Here is a 22779-nt window from a genome sequence, read left to right as displayed (position 1 = left end):
GCTGGCCCATAGGCTGTGGTAGAGGAGTTGTATTAGGTGGGGGGAACTTGACTGAGAGTCATGGGAATTCTTCAGCCAATTCTTCTTAAAAATCTCATGGGTGAGCAGGAGCATTGTCCATGATGAGGAGAGCCTTGAGTAGTGAACCTTTGTCTTCTAGATATTTCTTAACAGTAGTACAGAAAGCCTCCCTGATGTACTCAAGAAAAAGTACTTTTGTTACCCAGGCTTTTGCATTAGATCTCCTCATGACCCCTAGCCTATTCTTCATGAGTGTGTTTTCTGAACACTATAGGGCTCTCAAGAGTGATAAACCAAGAGGCTTTATGTTGAGGTCACCACTCACTTGGCACATAGTAATAAAGTTAGCCTCTCCTTCATAGGCTTGTGATCTGGTGTTTTGGTCTCTTCCTGGGTAATGTAAATTCTCCTGGGCAGTTTCTTTCAGAAAATGCCAGTTCCATCACAGTTGAAAACTTGATGTGTCATCATTTCGAAGTGGTTGGTGTAATTTTCAGCAGCCCTTTTATTAGCACTGGCTACTTCACCATGCCTAGTTATGCTATGAACCCTAGTTCACGCTTAAAAATTGTGAAACCACCCCTTACTGGCATGAAATGTTTCACCATTAGCACTCATTCATGGATTATCATTTATGAGATCTGCATTTATAGCCCTGGCTTTTTTCACAAATTATAGACTCAGGCTATAACCTGCCATCTGCCTTTCATTTATCCACATTTAGCCTTTTTACCTCATCTAACACTGTTGATCATGATTTACTAATTTAAGTAACACCTTTAGCAATACTAGCTTCCTTATACAAATCTTTTCTCCATAAGATTGTCAAGATGATAGATTTCAACATGCTGTACATATTAGCAAGATTAGTCACACAAATGCCATTCTTATATTTCTCCACAATTTCCTTCTTCTTTTTTATGATTGCTTTATCTTCTCTTCCTTCACCTCTTTTCTATCTCTTTTGGGGCCATTTTGATAGTAGTAATCTTAGCGACTATATAAAGCACTGACCAAAATCACATCCATAAACATGCACATCTGAACTGAGACTGACACATATGCTTATCTGGCATCACAAGTCTTTGTTTACAACTACACAAGCAATCGGCACTCAGGTGATAACTCAAGACTTTTGTCCTAAGTTAACTAAAATTCTGGTCATAACTCAAGTTGTATGTGAGACTGATCGTAACTTGAGGGTCCACTGTATAAGTCAGCGGCATTAAATCTAATCACATTATTGTGTAACATCACCATCCATCTCCAGAACTTTTTCACCTTCCCAAACTGAAACTCTGTACCTATTAGGCACTAACTCCCCACTCCCCACTGCCTCTCCTCAAATTCTGGGCACCAGCATTCTACTGTCTCTGAGTTTGCCTGTTGTAGGTACCTGTGGGAGAGGAATCATCCAGTATTTGTCCTGTTGTCTGGCTTATCTAGCTCAGCACGGTCTTACATGTTGTAGCATGTGTCAGATTGTCCTCCCTGTTTAAGGTTGAATGATGCCCCATTGTATGTGTCCATTTCATTTACCCATTCATCTGCTGGTAGACCAGGGTGTCTGTACCTTTCAGCTACTGTGGATAATACCGCTGTGACATCCACATGTCCATGTATCTCCTAAGAGTTCCTACTTTCAGTTCTTTTGGGTATATATCTCTAAGTGGAACCGTTGGATCTTATAATAATTCTGTTACTGTACTGTTTTCTGGATATTTGACATTTGACAACTTGCCCTCCGAAAAGGAAGTAGTGGTCCTCTCCCTCCCTCCTGTAACAGGGTTTCTTGGTAGCACTTCCACATCAATCTTTTATCTTTTCTAGCATGGTATGAAAAAGTAATTTATTAATTTGCATAAGCTGTTAAACCTCTTTTATCATTTTGAGGCAGGGTCTCTTGCTACATTGCCCAGGTAGGATTCAAACGAGGTCCTCCTGCCTCAGCCTTCCAAGTGCTAGGATTACAGGTGTGTGCCTTCACGCCTGGCTAAAGATCATTTAAAAGTCTTTTGAATGCTGTATTTCTCCTGTTACCTGTATGCAGGATTTGTGTCACTTGCCTATAAGGCTCATGTTGGTGGCCTTTTTCTTAACTGATTTGTAGATGAGGCGTATAGCTTTGTCCTGTGTTGTAAATATTTTTCCTGTTTACCATTTGTATTTTTTGTTTTGTCTTGTCACTCTATTCTTTAGTTTCTTAGTTTTATACTATGTATAGAAAGGGTTTCCTTCAGCCTCAGCCCCACATAGAGCTGAAGATGTGTTGAGCTTATGTGGAAGTTCACGTGTGACACTGCTGGGGCCTCAACTCACTCAGAGCTTTGGACTAGTGGGCTTGCGGGCCCAGGCAGGGTGTGAGTGTGCAGGGAATAGGGCCAGGGTAGAACACAGGGTTCATGTGAACCTATCTGCAAACTAAATGATGATCAGGAAGTGCTACCTTTATAAACTATATTTTTATCTTTTCAGTGTACCATCTTCCCAGAGCAGTGGCAGCCCCCTTATTTTAACTCCTCCCCTCTTTTCCCAAGCAGGACTGCTAGAGCCTTCTCGGGAGCAAATGTGGAGAACAAGGGACAGTCCTGCAGACGCTGACCTTGGGTAAAGAGAGAGGCTTGGGTACTTTATTCTGTAATGTTTATTTTGGTCTAAGTAGTAGAGATCCAACTTTATTTCCCACCACCATCTTTCCACAGCTGATTGAAATGCATTTATCACATGCTAAATTCTTGTACATATATATTCATCCAACAGATATTTACTGGACAGGAGATGCTGGTGCCTTAGACCATGGTGGTAAGCAGTGGAAGTGAAAATGGTCAGACAGGGATTTCCTAATGGACTGGAGAGGGGGTGAGAGGAATCGATAACTACAGAATTGGCCTGCATCACTGGAAAGATGGGGTTACTATCAGTGACATGAGGAGACTGTGGTCTGGGGATCAGTGTGGGATATGTTGAGTTCAAGGTGGTTGTCAGGCCTCTAGGTGGGGATGCCTGCCCAGTGCAGTGGGATGTTCACGTGCTATCCTTGGGGGAGATATGGCCCCTCTGCATGGAGGTGACACTGAGAGGTCACAGGCAGCACAGAGTCCAGGAAAAAGTGAGACAGGAGAAAGCACAGAGGTGGAAGAGGCCCCGAGTGTGACACCAAGAAGTGGAAGTGTCAGGGAGGGCGGCTAATGCTGCTGACCACCCACTGCTCTGCAGAGGAAGCTTGAAAGCTGGCTGCTGGCGGGAGCCTCAGGGTGAACTGGGGACCTTGACAGGTACAGTTTCCTTCTTGTTACTCTTTTGGTCCCATCTTTTTGTTCACAAAAAGCATCAAATTCTTGAAATTTCTGGGGTTTAGGGATAGAGACCAGTGTGTGGTACACTTGTTATACTCAGCCAACAGAACTGCTCTGGCTATTATTGAATGTTTATTTTTCCATGTAAATTTTGGAGTCAGATTGTCTACTTCTCTTACTAGCATCTCACTAAGTCTACCTTCTCTCTCTACAGCAGTAGAATTTCTGTCCAGGACATCTCCCCACTCATCAGAGAAGTGGTCCTCAGCTGCCTGGGGAACAGCACTTGAGTGCTTCAACTACCAATGAGAAGCCAGGACCCTGCTGGTCATCCTATAGCTCAAGGGCCTGCAATGGGGACTTGCCTGGTCCAAAGTACCAATGTGCTGCACTGGAGAAGCCCAGCTTTGGATGCTGGCAATTGGCTGTCTGCCAAGGCTGTTCTCTACCTGTTCTTGTTCTGTTGCTGAGTGCTGCTGAGCTTTTTCACCTTCAAAAATGCTCTCGGATAGTCTTGTTTTGTTTTTGTTTTTTGCAGTACTGGGAATTGAACTCAGTCTTTGCACTAGCACTACATTCCCAGCCTCTCCCCTTTACTTTTGATTTTTGAGGCATGGTGCTAAATTGTCTGGGCTCAAACTTGTGATCCTCCTGCCTCAGCCTCCCAGAGTAGTCTTAAAAAGAATATTATGGGAATCTGCCCAGTAGCTAATCCCTTTCGGTATTTATGTGGTATCCAAGGTATCCAGCAACAGCACAGATGCTAATCAAGCCAAATTTGGACCCTGCCAGCTTCCCTTATAGCTGTAGTAAAAACTCGGTGATCTGGGCTGCCTATCAGATATGCTGAGGGAGAAGCTTTCTGAGAAGACCACCCAGAGTCCTCTGTCCCTGCTGGAGCCAGTTTCAAAGGGTCTGGGCTGCTGGCCTCAGTGGCAGTTGCTAACCAGCTGGCACAGGGCAGGGCTGCCTCAAAGGACTGTGGGCTTTGACACATCCTCTTCATCATTGCAGTTGACTTTCCACATTCTCTTGCTGAATCCTGGCTGATACCCATTGCAGATACCTTGAGATCATCATACCGTGAATCACCAGAGGACATAGATTTCCATTGCAGACCTGAGACCTACTTCTACAGACCTCAGTATGAAATTTTCCAGAGCTGAGGAAGATGTGTGACCGAGGAGGCACAGGCTGTTGTGGAAGCCCCACTCCAGTGGACCCACGAACGGGGTTCCACTCAGGCACTGCAGGCCTAGAGGGCAGTCTCACTAATTTTAGCCAGGCTTCTACTTCATAGTTTCAGAAAATGAAAAGGACCCACATGTCCAGACTGTCCCCCAAATCTAAGGCAGCTGAGGAGGAGGTGTTTATTCATTTTCAGCACACTCCCAATTCCTGGCCTTCACTTGGCTTGGGCTCACCAGGAAGGCCTCGGTCTCTGGTTCTCTGGGAGGGCACTGCTCCACTCTCCCTCATGTCCCTCTCCACTCTGGATGGGATGACAGTAACTTGGCCTGGAGGCCTCCTGGGGACCTGGGGCCTGGTCAGAGGGACATAAGCTGGGAGGTGTGGCCCCTCCCCCTCATGCATCTGCCTTTGGGTTTTTTTTTTTTTGGTACCAGGGATCGAACTCGGGTCCTTGTGCTTGCGAGGGCAGGAGGTGGAACCACTGAGCTAAATCCCCAGTCCTTGCATTTCCTTTTGTTTCCAACCTCTGGGCACTGCTGCCCTCACTGGTACCTTTGTCAAGATGGGAAAAAGCAAAGGGAAAAAAAATCAGTCACCAAGTCCGTGTCTGCTTTCCCCAGAAACAAGTCTTTGTGGGGATGGAGGATCCACTTGAGATGGGATCCCTTAAGGGAGTCTGCCAACTCAGGGTTCTGGTTGGCTACAGTGCAAATATCCAAAGCTGGGAGGAGTCAGAAACTTTGTAAAGTACTGGGAGACATTCAGACATGGTGAAGTATAGAACAAGAAGAAATGTTTCAAAAGGTAGCTGAACAGTCTGAGATGACTGCCTTGCTTTCAATGTTTGCTGTCAAAGCAGGGATGGGTAGAGAAGGGAACTCTGGTGAGTGTGAAGATATTACAGTGCTTGGACTTTCCTGTGGATCCCATCCCCCCTGGGAGGGCTTGCTCCTGGTAGCTCTGCTTTTTAGGGCTTACTTGGTACCACCAAATTAAGCTTTTTTTGTAATGTCCATAGGGCTTGATCAGTTTCCATGGCAGTAACAGGCTCCAGTTCACACTGACCCTAGGAGAGGTACACTGAGCTCAAGGGAGGCACAAGCCCATCTGCAGCCATAGGTACTGAGGAAGTGCTTCTTGGGAAAGTGGCCATGATGGCAACTGGACAGTTTCTCAGAAGGAAGGCTCAGGTCAAAAGTACTTGGCATTTTCCAGATCTTTGGTGGATCCATTAGCATTGCCATCTATTCCCACAAAATATTACTTATTCCTTAAAGAGGAACCAAGATTTTTTTTTTTAGTTCTTTTATTGGTACATTTTAGGTATACAATTTGTTTACATTTATCATTGGGTGTTTGTACCTGTACATGATATATCTTGGGAGGAACCAAGATTCAGAGACTCCTAATACAGAAATCCAAATGCACAGAAAAGGTCCTGGCTCATTTGACAAATATACATGATAGAGTATATGATCAATACATGATAAGAATGAATCTGAAAGAAAAAAAAAATCTTTAGCTGATGTGAATGAACATTAACCTTGGGATTCCATTTTTTTCTTAGGAATTTCCAATTCCCCTTACCATTTAACCACACAACCCATACACCAGCTCTTCCTGCTGGTTCTAACTGGTCCAGGGGTGTCACCTGGCAACAGTCTTGGCTATGACGAGAGCTCCTTGGTGGCAGTAGTCAGTAAACAAAGCAGGGCATCAGAGCCAGGACTGGCTTTCTTTCACATGTGGTGCTGTTCTCCTCAGCAGAGCTGCCCTGTAATATACCCCAGTGTCCTATCACCCCCCACTTGCTACTCCTTCCTCTCTGGCTGGGCAGAAAACCTGAGGGATCCTGACTCCTGGATGAAGAATTTCTTAGGGAAGCAAGACAGTGTCTTTGTCTTAGGTCTCAAAGGATGAAAAGAAATATGTTATATCCACCTGATTTCCTAAAAAATAACTTGTGGAAAAGGGCTAAATTGACTGGCGGCTCGAGACCAATTTCTTGGTCCAAATCCTTCAAGTAATAATCATGTATTTTGGCTTGGTATGTGTCAAAAGAAGTAGAATCCATCCTCCTTCTCAAGTAACTCTGCCCTGTATATCCTGGGCTGGGTGGGTTAAGAGAATGCCCAAGGAACAGCAATCACTAATGAGTAGGTTTAAGTCCAGGCTAAGGCACATGGCTTCTCATTTTGTACAATACAGACCACCAAATCATCCCAACCCTGTCCATGGCCCAAGCCCAAGATGTGTACAGCTCATCTCATAGCTCAAAGGACTTAGTCCACAAACCCATGGCTTTGGCAAGTCTGATGCTTCCATTCCCCCAAGCATCCACATGGTCTGCATGCCTTGCTAGACCTGAGCTTGCAGCTCTTGAAGGAGCTCTCTGGCCAGTTTTGCTGACCTAGGGGCTTCACTGCAAAGATAATCCCATCTGTATAAGGTCTGGTCAAGAAAGCCAATAATCTCGTAAGTTATCTCATCAGTGCAGGCCATCTGCAGTGAGAGAAAAGAGAAGGGAAATTAACATTCTCCAGCAGATTCCTCTCTCTCCAATGGATACCCATAATTACCCTGTCCCTGAAGGTCACAGCATTTCTACCAGCTCCAAAGGAAAGCTACCACGGCGAACATTTTGTTTGTGAGGCGATTAGCACAGCAAGTCTGTGCTCAGAGGCTGGCTACACTGTGAGCCAAGGCACACCCTGGTGACCACCATGCCCACATCAAGGTTCTACAGCCAAAGCCTTGGCTCACAGGGACAAACGTGTGCTGCTCAGAGAGAGAAGGGTTTCTGGAATGTCCAGTCACAAGCTTTGGGATTATTTACCCTAGGGAGCAAAGGCAGAAAGCATGCTGTGGCTTGACTTTCTGCAAAAGGCTCACACTACCACGAGAATTGGAAAGTGCCACCTGTTTGCACACAGCCTGATCAGTGGCATTCCTGGGCCAGCAAACCAGCCCACTTGCTTTTCAAAAGGCATCTAAGGTTTTAGCACCTGATTCCTGCAGGGAAGCAGGAAACAGGCATTGTTAGTTCTGCTAAATATGGCCTTGAGGCGTTCTTACTTGTTGGTGCCCATATTTTCCGAAGAACTTCAGTTGAGAAAAAAGAGGTGGGGCGGGGGGGGGGGGATCCCACAAGTTAGCTGTGCATACAATTTATTGGTGTTTTTTTTGTGGGGGATAGATACAAGCAGCATTGAGAAGCCCCAAGTTTTTGGAAGAGTAATCTGCACATTTGCTTTGTGTGTGTCTTGTTTATATAGAACAACAAATGTTCAGCCAGAGTGGCCCCAGGTCAGTCTCCTCTTGTTCTCTGCATGGGCGCTTCTGGTGGGTGACGGCCACTTCTGCAGAGCACTCTGAGGCAGGGAAGGTGCCCCAAGGGCTCTAAAGGTACAGTGACTGTGCCCGCCATGGGGTGTCCTGCCCACTGGGAGCCAGTGCAGCTCAGTTCAGGGCAGATACCAGGTCCAGGCTCGGAGGTGACTGTGTACCCTCCGAGCTCACAAAAAGCTGTGTTGGGGCCCTGTGATGTGACATCCATGCTGCTGGAGAAGGACCAGGGAGCCAGACCAGGGCTCACAGCAGGGAGGAACCAGCGGGTGCCTATGCAGTGAAGAGAAGCCTGTGAGTGGAGGAGCCACCTGCCCATGGAGAGGGTCCGGGCACTCGCACTCCTGCAGTCCCATGTTCAGATCAGCAGCACCGCTGTGTGGTGGGGAAGCAAACTGAACTTGGCTGTGTGACCCAGTGGCCTCTCTGTGGGTGACCACCAGCCTGGCCACCTTACATGTTCAGTTTCCCCTACTAGTTGAAACTGGATGGAATAACTGAGGCAGGGCCTTCTCTTACCCTGGACAGGGCTCCAGCTACTCACAGGGTGACAGCACATAGGAAGAGAGTTGGGCAGGAGGGCACAGGGTGTCACCCCAGAAGTAGCAGAAGTAGGGTTGAGGTTCCATCCACAGCTCTTGTGGCATAAGCATGGGTCAGAGTTCAGGTGAAGAAAATGCCAACATTTTCATGATCCAAAATCGTCTGTCGTTGACTTTTAAATTTAGATTTGCAGTGCTAGTACAGACGTCCCATTTACCCAGACCTGTCCCCTCCTGTCACTATCTTATATTAGTATGGCACACGAGTCACCATTAATGAACCCATATTGATGTGTTATTAACTACAGTCCAGACTGCATTCTGATTCCCTGTCTTTCTCTGCTATCCTTCTTTGTCCCAGGACCTATGCACAAGACCATGTGACACTTAATTGTCTAGCTTCCTTTAGCTGTCAGTGGCTGTGTGTGACAGTTTCTCCAACTTTCCTTGTTTTCATGAACTTGATCGATGGTTTTGAGGCATTTTGGGAGGAATTTTGTTGATTGTCTCTGAACTGGATTTTGTCTACTGTTTTTCCTATGAGACCTAGGCTATAGGTTTTTAGGAAAAGACCGCAATGATAAAGTGCCATTTTTTTCACATTAGATCCAGGTTCACATTTTGAACACGACTTAGCCCCATGGAAGTTAACCTCAATCATCCACAGTAGCTATTATACCTTACAGTCAGCAGAGATGTAGATGCTAATACTAAGATATATGGACATTTTTTTTAACTCTCAAGTACAGAGATTTTTCTTATTTACAACTTTCTATTGTTCTGCTTTACTATGTTTTGCGATTTGCCCCCCGTATATAAATGTGGTATTTTGATATGAAAAGGTTGCCATAGTTAAGCTTATTAATACATCCAGCACCACCTCACATAGTGTGTGGGGGAAGGTATGGCTATGTATGGTGAGAATGCTTAAGATCTTCTCTCAGCAAATTTCAATATAAATTATTGATAATTATTATCATCATGCTGTGCATTAGGCCTCCAGAATATAGTCATAACTGCAAGACTGCACCCTTTGACCAACATCTCTCCACTTCCTCTCCCTGACTCCTGGTACCCAGCTTCTTTTCTGTTTTGTTAGGAACCTCTCTTCTGTCAGTTCCATGTACAGATGAGCTCATGCACAATTTGTCTTTTATGTCTGGTTATTTCACTTAGCACCATGTCTTCCAGGCTTGTCTGTGTTATCACAGATGTACACTTTATGAGTCCACAGCAGATTTCTGAGTGTGCCTGTGCTGGGCTCAGGTCCTGACAGGCCAGTCCTCTTCCACTCTGTAGCCCCCCATAACACCAGGTGGGGACTGGCCTGTTCCACACCACTGTCCTATCAGGGCAATGACAATCTTCTGGCCCTGGTTTTCTCAGGTTCTTGTCAGGTATTGGGATTTTCCTTGTACTCAAATTCAGACAAGCTGGGCCTCTGGGAATATTTCTTTCTTCATGTGGCTGCTGACTGTATGGGTGGTTTTCATTTGTAAAAATTCATCAACTTTACATTTTCTGTATTTAAATGTCAATAAAAAGTAAAAACAAAACCAAAAATAAAGCTCTCAGGGCCAGCAATGTTGGTGCTCACCTTTTTTAAAAAATGTGAAATATGTGTAACACAAATCTGCAGTCTAACCATTTTTACAGTTCAAGACTATGATGTTCACAGTGTTTGCACCCGGCACCATCATCCATCTTTAGAACTTTTTCATATTCCTAAACCACAATTCCGTACCCTAAAAGCCACTAACTCCTTATCACCTAAACCCCTGCAAGCTCCAGTCTTCTTTGGTCACTATGAATCTGACTACGTACCGTACCTCGCAAGTGGAATCATATAGCATATGTCCGGTGACTAGTTTACTTAGCGTAGTGACTTCCAGGTTCATCCACATTACAGATGCACCACAACTACTTTCCTCTGTACACACAGAGCACATTTTGTTTACCCTTTCATCTGCTGAGTTATTTGCACCTTTTGGCTATTGGGTATAATGCCGGTAAGAATAGTGGTATACAAATATTTGTTCAAGCATCTGCTTCCAATTCTTCTGTGTATATATGTAGGAGTAGAATTGCTGTGTCCTATGTTCCATGTTTAACTTTCTGAGGAACCACCAAACTTTTCCACAGTGGCTGCACCATATTAATACTCCCAACTGGAAATGGATGAGTATTCCAATTTGATACATCTTCAGCAAGATTTAGTTTTTCTTCTGCTGATAATAGCTGTCCTGAAGGGTGTGAAGCGAGTCTCAGTGTGGTTTTGATTTCCATTTCCCAAAGGACCAGTACTGACAGCCAGTTCATCTGTTTTTCCTTTTGTTGCCTGAGTTCTTGGTGCCACATCTAATGTCATGAATGGTGTCACTTTTGACTTGGAGCACTCTTTCCCCTTCCAATCACCTGGGCTTCAGGAAGGGTTTGTTTGTAATTAACTGATTTTTCCTTGAGTTAAAAGCAGTGCTCTGACCTGTTGCCAGGATGAGCGCCAAGGCTGTTCGGTAGTGCACTCTCACTACAGCCTGCTTTTGTCCCGTGAGGAGGAGCAGGCTGTGCTCTGTGACGAGGGACAGGAGCGCTGGCTTTCACCATGGGTCTTGGCAGCAAGCCAAGTAGCCTGCAAGATAGTGCTCCTGGCTCTGTGCCTTCCCTTTATCCTCTGTGATCTGCAGGTGTTGCATGGGAAGGCCCGGGGTCCATCCCAGCTGTTACCCTCCCTGGCCCTTCACTTATGTGGGAAAAGCATCCCAGGCACACGCTCCCCAAAGCCACGACCCTTGCCAGATAACACCCCTATGCCCTGTCACCTGGGTGCACTGGGATTGGAGAAAAAGGAATACTTACCAGGGTGATGGCTTCTCGGGCAATTGTACGGCCTCCTGGAGTCCAGAGCAGGAAGTTCAGAAACAGGTGCCTGATCAGCTGTCCACACACAGACTGTGTGGGGTCTGCGTTGCTGCCCTCTCCAGTGGCTGCCTGCAGCTCCTTAGCAGAGAGGGGAGTGCTTCTGGACAGCATCAGAAGTTGGAGGCGGCTGAGCACTGCTTCCACCTTTGCCTGGGCAGTGGGATCAAGGATGAGAGATTAGGGGAGAACAGGACTCAGAGGCCTCTAGGGCAGTGATGGTGCACCTTTTAGAGGTTTTGATGATAAACAGCCCACTGTGGCATCCATGCCATAGGTTTGTCACCACTGCTCTAGGCTTTGCTTATGTTTTGAAGCAGGCCCTCAGGAAGAGGAGCAGCCTGGGGCTCCAGAGAGAGCGGCCAAGGCCCAGTTCACACACCGCTCCACACAAACCCAAATGGGCATGATAGAAACTTGACTTTCTTTTCATCTTGCTCACCAAGCAGCCAGGGCACCATGCCAGGAATTGACCTTTTTCAGAATGAATGGAAACAGAAAAGTCCTCCACAGAACGTAGTCAGATTTTTCCTATATTGTGGGGAAAAGAACAAAAGGTTCCTTGAAGACTTGCCTCACACTAGGCCACAAATCAATTAGAGCGCAGCGGCTTTGGCTGAGCCAGTGTGGGGAGGGCCATCCGGGCCTGCCTCCACCTCTGCCTCCACTTCGCCTTGCTGTCTCAGGCAGACAGACACAGACAGAGAGACACAGACAGACAGACAGACAGACACACACACACACACACACACACACACACACACACACACACAGGGCCTGTTTTGTTTTGATTCAGACACTGGGACAATCTGTTCATACATGTTTAAAGCTCAAGCAGAGGTCATAAGTTTGCGGAATTCACATAATAATGGTAATTGTTCTAAGTCTGTGGGTTGTTTTTACATAAAAAATATTTATTTCATGCTGAGTCTTCTGCTTGCTATAAGAATGGTGCATCAAGTTGTGACTTGGAAAACAAAGCAAATACTGAAAGCCATAGATCCAAAATGCCACATGGAACTTATAACTTCTGAAAGAATACTTAGGCCTGTTCTGAGAGTTCCCATGATCAGAGCTGCTTTTTCCCTGAGAATGAAGGCCACGCTCCACGCTGTCTGTCACAGCGGCAGCATACTGGGAGCGTTGTGTGAGCTCTTTGGCCTACAGGCGAGGCCGTGAGAAACACCACCACAGGGCACTCCCACGGAATACGCAGCATTCCCACACGCACTGTGCCCATCTGTCTTCAGCTGATGGTACCATAGAACTGGGTCTGAAGAATGGCCAGGGCTCAGGAGGCTAAGTCTTTACACCCATTTCCTTCTTCGTTGGCTCTTGGTTTCTCACTCTTATCTAGTAGCCCCTATCTTCTTTTCTATTTTGTCCTGGACTGATTTTCCATGTCCAAAAGCTTCTGCATGACATGCCAGTACTTCAAATGCTTTCCAGTTTTTTTCAGGAGAAAGGCATAAGCTTTCCTTTTTTTTGGTACCAGGGATCGAACTCAGGACTCTGCACTTGCGAGGCAGGCGGTGGAACCACTGAGCTAAATTCCTGGCCCCAAGCTTTCTTTTGTTTTCTTTTAAAAATATTGTTTTTATTGAACATTATAAAAACGTATATATGCTCACAATGGAAAAATAAGAAAAAAATGTAAATAATCTATAACTCTGCCATCAAGAGTTAAGTTAATAATAATATACCACTCACTATATTTGTCTTGTATCTCACATGCTTTTTTTTTCCACAATGTACCATGAGCAATTTACCATACTACTGAATGTATTCTCCAATAATAACATTAGGATACAGACAACTATCTTACTATTAAAAGTTTAAGCCATTTCCCATAGTTGCAGTTATAAACAATGCTGTAATGACTATTCCCATACATAAATCTTTGTATTGATCTTTATTTCTTTAGAATAATTCCTAGAAGTAGAATGACAAGGTTAAAGGGTTTGAATCTTAGCCTACATCTTAATGGTATCTATACAGACATTTTCAGGTCTTCATCATGTTCCAATTCACTTAGCAAAGGAGATGAACACTGTTGCAGAGAAGGTGGCCTGCCAGGGAAGGTGTCCTCTGGACTGGATGTCATGCTGCCAGCCCTGATTGGCCGTGGGCATTCCCACAGGAGCGGTTTCATTAAGCCTTTTAAGTAACACCAAGGCCCACGTATTTCCAAGGTCCATCAAATCACACAGTGATCATACTTTTTTCTTTTTCTGTATGGGGATTGAACTCAGGTCCTTGCGCTTGCGCAGCAGGCGGCAAAACCACTGAGCTAAATCCCCAGCCCTTAATACTTTCTAACAAAGTTCACAGTGTGTTCTAAGGTCACCTGACAGACCTTTAAGGGATAAAGCTCACAAAGCTCAGGGGCAGAGAGGTATTTATTACTAGTTAATCTTGGTGCGCTTCCTCCCAAGATGTCAGGCACACCAATGCCTGAGGTCAGGCACTTCTGCACTACAGACATGAAGCTCTGGCTTCAATCACAGGCAGATGGCTGCCTCTGATGGGACAGCCAAGAACTATTCCAAATGAATTAATCCACTTTTATTCAAGATACCTAAGCATCTCCACATCTTCTAAGTAAGAATTATGTATAGGTTTATTTAAAGAAAGAAAAAAAAACCAAACCAAAAACCCAAGTTAACTAGTAAAAAGTTGCGGCAAAGCAACTTTCTAGAAATTTAACCTTATTGGACAATTTACTTTATTGTACTTCAAAAGCGAATCTTTCTTTGTCAGTGTCTACGATCCATATGGAATTTAACACATATTTACCAACTTAAATTTATACAGAACTAAATATGAAATCCATATAAAAAGGCTTTAGAAGTCATGAGTGCTTCATATATCTTAATTATTACTGTTAAAAATAAGATGATGAAAAACATAAGCTAGGGTTTTCCTTAATTAGTTTAATGTGCTATTTTAAAGGGGATGGCAGGCTTTGTTTTTTTTTTGTACCGGGGATTGAACTCAGGACCTTGTGCCTGCGAGGCAGGCAGCAGAATCATGGAGCTAAATCCCCAGCACTCAGGCTTTGTTTTTAATCAGATAGCAATCCTCAAATAAATATGTGGATTATGAAATTTTTTTAAAAAATGTTTTATTTTGATCCAAAAAATTATCCTTAAATTTCACCTTTTAAAAATTTAGAACTTTTTCTTTCCCCTGCCATCAAGCTTTTAAACAAATGAAATATACAAACATTTGTACTGGTCTCTGCTTTTTTCAAAGAACAGAAAATACAAAGCAAATAAGAGCATTGTTCTGTACATAATGAAACCTGTTCCTTTTAATTATTAAAATCAGCCCCAAACATTGGCAGTTGAAGTTTTAAAAACCAGCAAATAAATGTTTGCAAGGGAGGTGCCAGTGCCTTTAATCAAAGCACAGCTTCCTATAATTATTGTATCCCACATAAAATAACAACTGCCTTTGCTACAGCTACCCTATCCTGTACTTAGCTGCTCTGTTATTTAGGAAATGACCAAGTCCTTTCTCAGAAGTAGAGTGGCTAACATCACGTCATCATGCTAGTAAGTGGTCTGAACAGAGCTGTGAGGGGAGGCCCCGCTGACTGATCAGAAAAAACAGGGCAACCAGGCTGAGGGTGGGAATGAGAGACACCAGCAGACGGTGGGCTCTGCTTGGAAGGAGCTTTAGCCCTGTATGGGATCTCCAGGGGGACTGAGGCCCAAGGCAGGGAACTGGGTAGATGAGGGCAGATGGGTGCTGAACAAGGGCAGACAGAAGGTTCCAGGAGAGGGAGACAGCCTGACAGCATGAGTAGCATCAATTCTCCAGGCCATGCTGTGGTGGCAGGAGCACAGCACTGAGCATAAGGCAGCCCATGTCCCTGGTGGTCCATACAAGTGTCTATTGGTTCTTAGACATATGCCTTGACTTCCCAGAGCTCAGGGGCCAGGGTCAGTGAAAGGCAAACCCACCCAGGCACCTCCCTGCTCCTGGGGCCTGTTACCCACCATGGTCTGTGCTCTCTGCTGACTCGAGTCCAGAGGCCTGTAGTAGAATGCCAAGAGCCACAGCAGTGCTGCCACAGGGGCTTCTGTTTCTGACCTCAGTAACTGCTCAGCCGCCATATCAGCCCAGCTTCCAAAGTGAATGAACAAAAACCAGCTCTCAAAGGGGTCTACACAGGACCTGGAATACAGACAAGACACATGGCAGCCAGCAACCTCACTGCTTTTTCCTTTTGGTTCTTTTATTTTGTTTTTTGACACAGGGTTTTGCTAAGTTGCCCAGGGTGGCCTCAAGCTTGCAATCTTCCTGCCTTAGCCTCCCAACTAACTGGGATTACAGACATATGCCACCACTGCGCCTAGCTTTCCTTTTGGTTCATAAAGCAACTTAAATGTTTATAAATGGCTGGCTTAAACGGTACTGACAATGAAGCATGGTATGCAAGGAGTACAAGTTAGAAAACTTACCTGAGTGCCACTTGGAACCAACACAGGTTATTCATGTGTGAGGACTTGTGGACAGTTAAGTCTTTATATCTGGGTACTGTCAGTGACTAGGCTTCCAGAAAAGGAGATCAGAGGTTGTGACCAGCAGGAGCAATGCCAGATGGCACCCTTGCTTTCCACATGAGTGTGCCACTGGGCTGAGGTGGAAAATGCAGCCTTCCAGCCACAGGGCAGCACCTAGGCGGTGCCACAGTGAAGGAGGGAGGCTCTGGGAGTCCTGATGCAGATCAGAGAAAGGCTGCCAGCCTCCACCCTTCAGGACAGAGGGGTGGTAAGAGGGCACAGGCAAAAATGTACCCTACCTTTTCTGACAAAGACACTAGGTTCCAGTCAGTGTTTTAGCAGTAATGAATGTTTAATGAGCATGGCATTCTCCCCGGTCCTCTAACCCTGGAAAGTTAAAGAGATTTTTCCAAGCTAGGCCCTTGTCTCACTGGAAACAAGGAGCTATGATTCCTCTGTAAAGGGTACATAAGATAAGGACCAGCACAGCCTCACCACGCTGACACCTCCCTGGAAAATGGGATGGCCTGAGGGCAAGTCAGAGGTACACTCTGCTGGCCTGGGGGAGTGACAGGAATAGGAGTGTTTAGGTTGCCCTATGGTGTCTCCAAGCTGGACTTGACCCATGTCCCTCTTCATGGCCCGTGGAATTTCCCCACTCTACCCACCTCTCTGGCCCTGCTGTCTGGGTTCTTCCTGAGAACACACGATTAAATGTTCTGAGATCGAGTTTGCAGAACGGAGAGGAAAAGGAAGGGTGGGAGTCTTGGCTTTGTTTCCTTATCCCTAACAAAGCGGAAGCAGCTCACCCACAGGTCAAGCTAAAACTCGAGGGCCACACTGGCCACAGGTGGCCCAGATGTCTCAGAGTGACAGGGACTCCCCATGTTCTCCCTGGAGTTGACCTCACAGACAAGCACACTGAGCATAGGTACCCTCCCACTCTTTCTACCAAGACCTGCCTGTGCCTGTCCATGTGACCAACAGAGGAAAGTGACTATGCTTCCTCTCAGAGCTTCCCACGGGGCACTCCCAAGTCTAGCTGAGGGCAGGTGCCCATGAAGTCAGGAGTTTAGCTTTCTTCTCCCACAGGGACACCAGGAAGGGTGTGCAGGGGTCGATGGCAGGTGGTAAATGTAGCTAGCACACTGCTCCCCATTTGGCCACCAGTTCTCTTCCCATTTGTTCCCTGTTGGTCAAAACCCTGGAGAGGGGGACAGAATGGCACCAAGACCCTCAGTCAGTGAGTATGGATACAGAGTACCCATCATACTCTGTGCTGGCTCAGAAATGAGACCAGAGAGTCTGGAGAGAGAAGGGTTAGAAGAGGGGCAAATAAGATTAACCCAGTAGGCTAGCACAGACAATGAATACAGTGTCATCTACACTCCAAACATGAGTGAGTCAGAGGACACCAAAGAGAGGACACCCAGCAAACCTGCATGTGAATGCTTTTGGGAAGACAGCACATATAAGAAGACAGCATGTATAGAGGGTACTGAATACCATGCTATTAAGTATTATGCTAGAATTGATTTTCTAATTTGGGAAAAAAATTTACTGAAGAGGAAGAAAACAACTCACAACTTTTATGGCAATTAAAAAAGTGGGGGGAAAGGAAAAACAATACATTGGATACTCCCTCTTGGAGGGAGTTCAGTGGTTCCTTCTGTCTAGAGGTCTCAGAGACCTGAGGACCAGAGATGCCTTTCCATCTATGTGGCCAGGGCCCCCTGCATGTGGCCACTGCTTTTTTCTAGGATCTGTCCTTTTCATCATTATGCTCTAAAGCATGACCTCACTCTGGCTGGCTCGATGCAGGCCCGTGATATCGTCTGCTTCCTGCCTTCCTTGGGCAGCGACAGTGCTTACCAGTCTGGTGAGCATCCAAGAAGGTCTTCATCTGTCAGGGAAGAGGGGGGTAAAGGGAAGCCACCTGGAGGTTGGCTGAGGTGGTCAGTGTTTGCTCACCCACAAGCCTGGTCTTCCACGGCTTCTCGGAGCATCTGGGAAATACGCTGCAGAAGCTGGAGGCGGCATTCCTGTGGGGTGTCTGCAGGGCAGAGAGAGAGTCGGGGACAGAGCAAAAGCCAACCTCACCCAGAAGTGTCTGCAGCTAAGCTGGGAAGTGTCTGGGGGAAATGCCTTTTTTTCCTGGTTTGTGGAACCCACACCATGCTTGCCAGCCAGGCTGTCTCTCTTACCCTGGAGAAGGAAGACTGTAAGTATTATCCAGAGCTAGACATCAACACATCTTTAACTTGGGTTTGTGGGAGTCGATACCAACTACATTAGCTGTCCACCTTGGGACTTCTGACTGCCATGTTGCTGATGTACCTGGTTTTTCCTTTTCTACCTACCCACCCCTTACACCATCCATAATAATTTGTGATTTCAAAATACATGGACATGTACTGAAACCACCAAAAAAGAACGAGGAGTGGACTGCCCAACTGTTTAAAATGCCCGTGAGTTGTGATGAATTCAGGATATGATTTCAGGTCTACAGTTAAGGACACAGGGGCAAAAAACCAAACCAAACCAAACCAAAACAAAAAACCGGGCATTATGCAGACAAATGTCTTTTCCAGAGTAAGGTTTTTTGGTTTGACAATTATCCTGTGGTTTTAAGCACATTTGAGCATGCATGTATCTGCAGTTCTAATCAACATCTGAAAAAGGTTTTCATGTAGTCACGTAATCAGATACACAAGAAAGATACCTGTAGGGAGGAGGACCCACTCTTCCCAATGTCACAGACCACAGGGTGCCCCAGGGCTCGTTCTCTTTAGAACTTGCATGACCCTTAACTCAGCAATTTGAAGGCATTTTAAATTTTCTTCTTTTTACTAGTTACAGAGATACTTTATTTATGTCCCCTCTTCTTGTGGATCCTGTATACTCAAGCTCATCAGTGATCATCTTTTATGCCCCTAACGCCTCACCACAGTCATGAAACAAAGTTCTGATGAGCAGGAGATTTTACTATGAAAATTCACTTCTATTTGTGAACATGACATTTGTTTTGTTCAAAAGGAATATAAGCAGCTGACAGTTCTAGGAACAGTACAGGAAGCTCTGTGCTTCTGCTCAGTGCCAACTCCACATGTGGGGCAGATATTGAGAACAGTCACAAGTAGAGAAAGGGAGACAGGCTGAGTGCATGCACATACCACTCAGTCTTTTGGTTATAGGTGTTTAAACTTAAGGAATCTCAACTCCAGTCCATTTCTTGGAGCCCAGTCAGCTTCTCTGGAGAGATGACCCAAGGCTCTGCCGACCTGACCCTGCTGCAGGAGCTACATTCTGGACCTTTCTGTTTTGTTTTTTTTTTTTGGTATGCAGATCAAACTCAGCTCCTTGCCCTTGTGGAGCAGGTGGCAAAACCACTGAGCTAAAACCCCGGCCCTGGACCTGTTTTGTTAAAACAGTAAAGTTTTCTTGTTGTGTCCACACAAAACCATCACCCAGAGTCCCACTGAGGTCACCACCACCCCATCTATGGCTCAGATTCTCATGTGAAAATCCACAGAAGTTGAGACTCCAAGAGCAAAGAGAGTCTTAGATGTAACCAATGCCAGCTCCGGACAGACATGGACTGTGAGGGAGAGGTCATGGTTCGATAATGCTCTTCTCCAAAGTCCTTCTGATTTGGGCAGAGGCAACCTGAACTCACCTTTAGGGTGTTGCAGCAGCACAGTGGCAAGGGACGGAGAGGTGTAAGGAAAGTAGGTCTTGAATGCAAACCTCAGCTACAACAGGATCAAAAATTCAAAATGGTATTAGTGTCAGGATTGGAAGGGGTTTTAGAAAATGCAAATCCTGCCTCCTCTGCCCAAAAAAGACCCACTGTACTCAGTCAGAATATTTTCTTAAACATTAACAAAAAATTCCAATAACTATAAATATTACCCAGAAAAACAAACCTTTTTAAACTCACCTTTTGGGACTTAAGAAAAACCAAGTTATGCTGTAGATGTCTTTACGAGTTCTATACCTCATATAAACCCAATTATACACATATAAACCTTCCTTTTCAGTCAGAGCTGCCAAAGCAGTTGTGAGCATAAAACATAAAACAACAGTGGTGCTCATGCACTCTGAAAGCCAAAGATCCATAGCTCCCTGTGCCCCTAAAAGGCAGGGAGGCTTTTTTTGTTTTTAAAAAAGATAAAATCTAGACAGCATAAAGTGCACGTATTTTAAGTATACAGTTTGAAGAGAATAGGTGAATGTGTGGTCCATGGGACCAGAATCCCAATTAAGACACAGAACACTTCCATCTCCCCCAAAGTGCCTGTGACTCCTATAGTCAGTCCTTCTACCCCTCCCTGGCAACCAACATTTTTATTTCAATATGAGAGATTAGTTTTGCTTATTTTTGAGTTTCATGTACATGGAATCATACTGTATTCTTTTTAATTTTTCCTGGCTCCTTTGGTTCAACATACATATTTTAAGATTCATCCACACAGCTGGGCTTGGTGGCACATGTAATCCTAGCATTCTGTGAGGCTGAAGCAGGAAAATTGCAAGTTTGAGTCTAGTCTGGGCAACTTAGCAAGACCCTAAGTCAAAATAAAAATTAAAAATAAGGGGTGGGGATGTAGCTTAATGCAAAAGTGCTGCATTTGATTTGATTTGATCCCAGTACAGAAAAAAAGAAAATAATCCATGTTAGGAGTTCATTCTTTTTTTTTTTTTCTCAGAAGTAGTCACTGAATGAATAGACCATAGACCATAATCCACTGTACTATTGACGAGCATTTATATTGTTTCTAGTTTGAGGCATTATGAATAAGCCTACAATTAACGTTTGTATCTGCGTCTTTGTGGAGCTGTGTTTTCACTTTCCTTGACTGAGTATACCATAAGAGAGGAACTACTGAGTCACCGAACGGGTGCTTGCTTACACAGCCATACAGTCTTCCCATGGTTGTATCACTTCAGACATCCAGCAACAGCCTGTGAGCTTCTAGTTGCTCTATATAACTTGCCAACCTCGGTGTTGCCAAGCTAATTCATTTTAGCCATTCCTGTGAGTGTGAAACATTACTTCACCCATGCCTACTTTCATGGCTGCTTTACTATGCATTTTCCTGTTAGCAGATGATGCTGAACAATTTTCATGTTCAATTTTCATGCCAATTCATGTATCTTGTTTGAAGTATGTGTTCAAGTCTTTTGGCCACTTTTAAAAACTAGGCTGTCAGGAAGCTGTAAGAGTTCGTCATTTGTTCTGGACACAGTTCTCTACTGGATATACGTGCTGTGAATATTTCTGCCTGGTGGCTTGCTTGTGCATTTTCTTAACTGATATCTATCAAAAAATAAGTGTTTTAAATTCTACTGAAGTCTAAATTTACTCATTTTTCTTTTTCCTTTTTGGTACTGGGTATCGAACTCGGGATCTTGTGCTTGTGAGGCAGGTGCTGGAACCACTGAGCTAAATCTCTGGGCCTACTCATTTTTCTTGAATGGTTAATGCTTCTTGTTTTTCTGTATCTCTTCCAGAAAATGTTTGATTATTCCAGTATCAATAAAAGACAATCTACTGTATGGTCTCCTGGAACCACTGTGTTTTAAAATCTGAATGTTGAAGACTATGCCCACTTCAGATTAGTTTCTGTGTGACTTCTGAGGTGGAGATGGAGGTTCATTTTTTCTCATATGGATATCCAGTTACTCCAGTACTATTTGTTAAACCTTCCTTCCCTCCTTTTGAATTGCCCTGGTGCCTCTGTCAAAAATCAACTGTTTACATGTGAGTCTGTATCAGGACTGTTCTGACCTATGTCCATTGTTTTGCCAATTCTTCACTATCTTGATTATTATAGCTTTAAGTATTAAAATCTGGTACTGATTTTTGTTTTACTTTTTTCAAAAAAAGTTTTTTTTTTGATAACAAGGATTGAACTCGGGACCTTCCACTTTCGAGGCAGGCGGTGGAACCATTGAGTTAAATCCCCGGCCCAAAATTCTTTTTCTTTTGGTACCTGGAATCAAACTCAGGACCTTGCACTTTTGAGGCAGGCAATGGAACCACTGAGCTAAATCCTGGGCCCATTTTTCAAAATTGTTCTGGCTATGGCAGATCCTTTGCCATTCCATGTAAGTTTTGGAACCTGCTTGTCAATTTCTTCTTTGGAGGGTGGTGGTACTGGGGATTGAACCTATGGCCTTTGAACTGAGCTACATTCCTAGCCTTTATTTTGACTCAATGTCTTGCTAGTTACCGAGGCTGGGTTTGAACTTGAGAACTTCTTGCCTCAGCCTCCCAGAGGCATTATAGTATGGCATTACAGGTGTGCACAACCACAGCCAGCTTTTCTTTTCCATTTTTTGAAAGCCTGCTGGGACCAACTGGAATTGCATGGAAGCAACTGGTCAGTCAGGTTGGAGAAAAACAGGCATCTAACAGTTCATGAACATGGTTTTGCTTTCCTTTAGTTATTCTCTGCAATGCTTTGCAGTTTTCAGTTAGAAAACTTATATATCTTTTGTTATATTCCTAAGTATTTTATGTGCGACTGGATCTATTTCTTCCTTTACTTTGGTTAGCTTTTTTTAAAATGTATTTTGCAACTCTATTATTAGGCACATGTCCATTTATAACTGGTACTGCTCCTGATGAATGGATCGTTCTGTTATTAGGAAATGTCCCCCTTTCTCTCTGGTAAACTCCTCGCCTAGAAGTCAGCTTCATCTGCTATCAATAGATGGGAACAACATTCAGTTTTCCTATGATTACTATTTGTATAACATATCTCTTTCCTTCCTTTTGCTTTCTATTATCTGTACCTTTATCATTAGAATAGGCCTCTGGAAAACATATAGGTGGTCCTTTAAAAAAATTCTAATCTGATATCCCTGCCTTTTTACTAGAATATCTGGTTAATTTTCATTTACTTTTTGTAATTAATATACTTTTTATTAAGTTTGAGTTTAGGTCCATTT

General features: G+C 44.5%; 2 protein-coding genes across 5 annotated transcripts in view; one reads left to right on the top strand and one right to left on the bottom strand.

Annotated features, from left to right (window-relative positions):
• Aopep (aminopeptidase O (putative)) overlaps window positions 1–22779 on the top strand; it is a 418900-nt gene that overhangs the window by 391496 nt on the left and 4625 nt on the right. The window lies entirely within an intron of this gene.
• The window catches only part of Fancc (FA complementation group C), a 231477-nt gene continuing 212388 nt past the window's right edge, over window positions 3691–22779 (bottom strand). For all 3 annotated transcript variants that reach the window (XM_021259374.2, XM_021259375.2, XM_087204972.1), the window contains exons 11-15: window positions 19499–19574; window positions 17794–17875; window positions 15316–15493; window positions 11252–11464; window positions 3691–7010 (exon numbers count right to left, since the gene is read on the bottom strand). In XM_021259374.2, coding sequence (XP_021115033.1) covers window positions 6867–7010; window positions 11252–11464; window positions 15316–15493; window positions 17794–17875; window positions 19499–19574 — 693 coding nt within the window. In that variant the 3' untranslated portion in view covers window positions 3691–6866. The remainder of the gene's footprint in view (window positions 7011–11251; window positions 11465–15315; window positions 15494–17793; window positions 17876–19498; window positions 19575–22779) is intronic.

The sequence above is a fragment of the Heterocephalus glaber genome, unplaced genomic scaffold (genome assembly GCF_053883595.1).
Source record: "Heterocephalus glaber isolate CG9 unplaced genomic scaffold, H.glaber_assembly_v1.0 deba00000594, whole genome shotgun sequence".
In the NCBI taxonomy this organism is placed as follows: Eukaryota; Metazoa; Chordata; class Mammalia; order Rodentia; family Bathyergidae; genus Heterocephalus; species Heterocephalus glaber.
The sequence above is the reverse complement of the archived record's forward strand: the minus strand, read 5'-3'. Positions and strand labels throughout refer to the sequence as shown.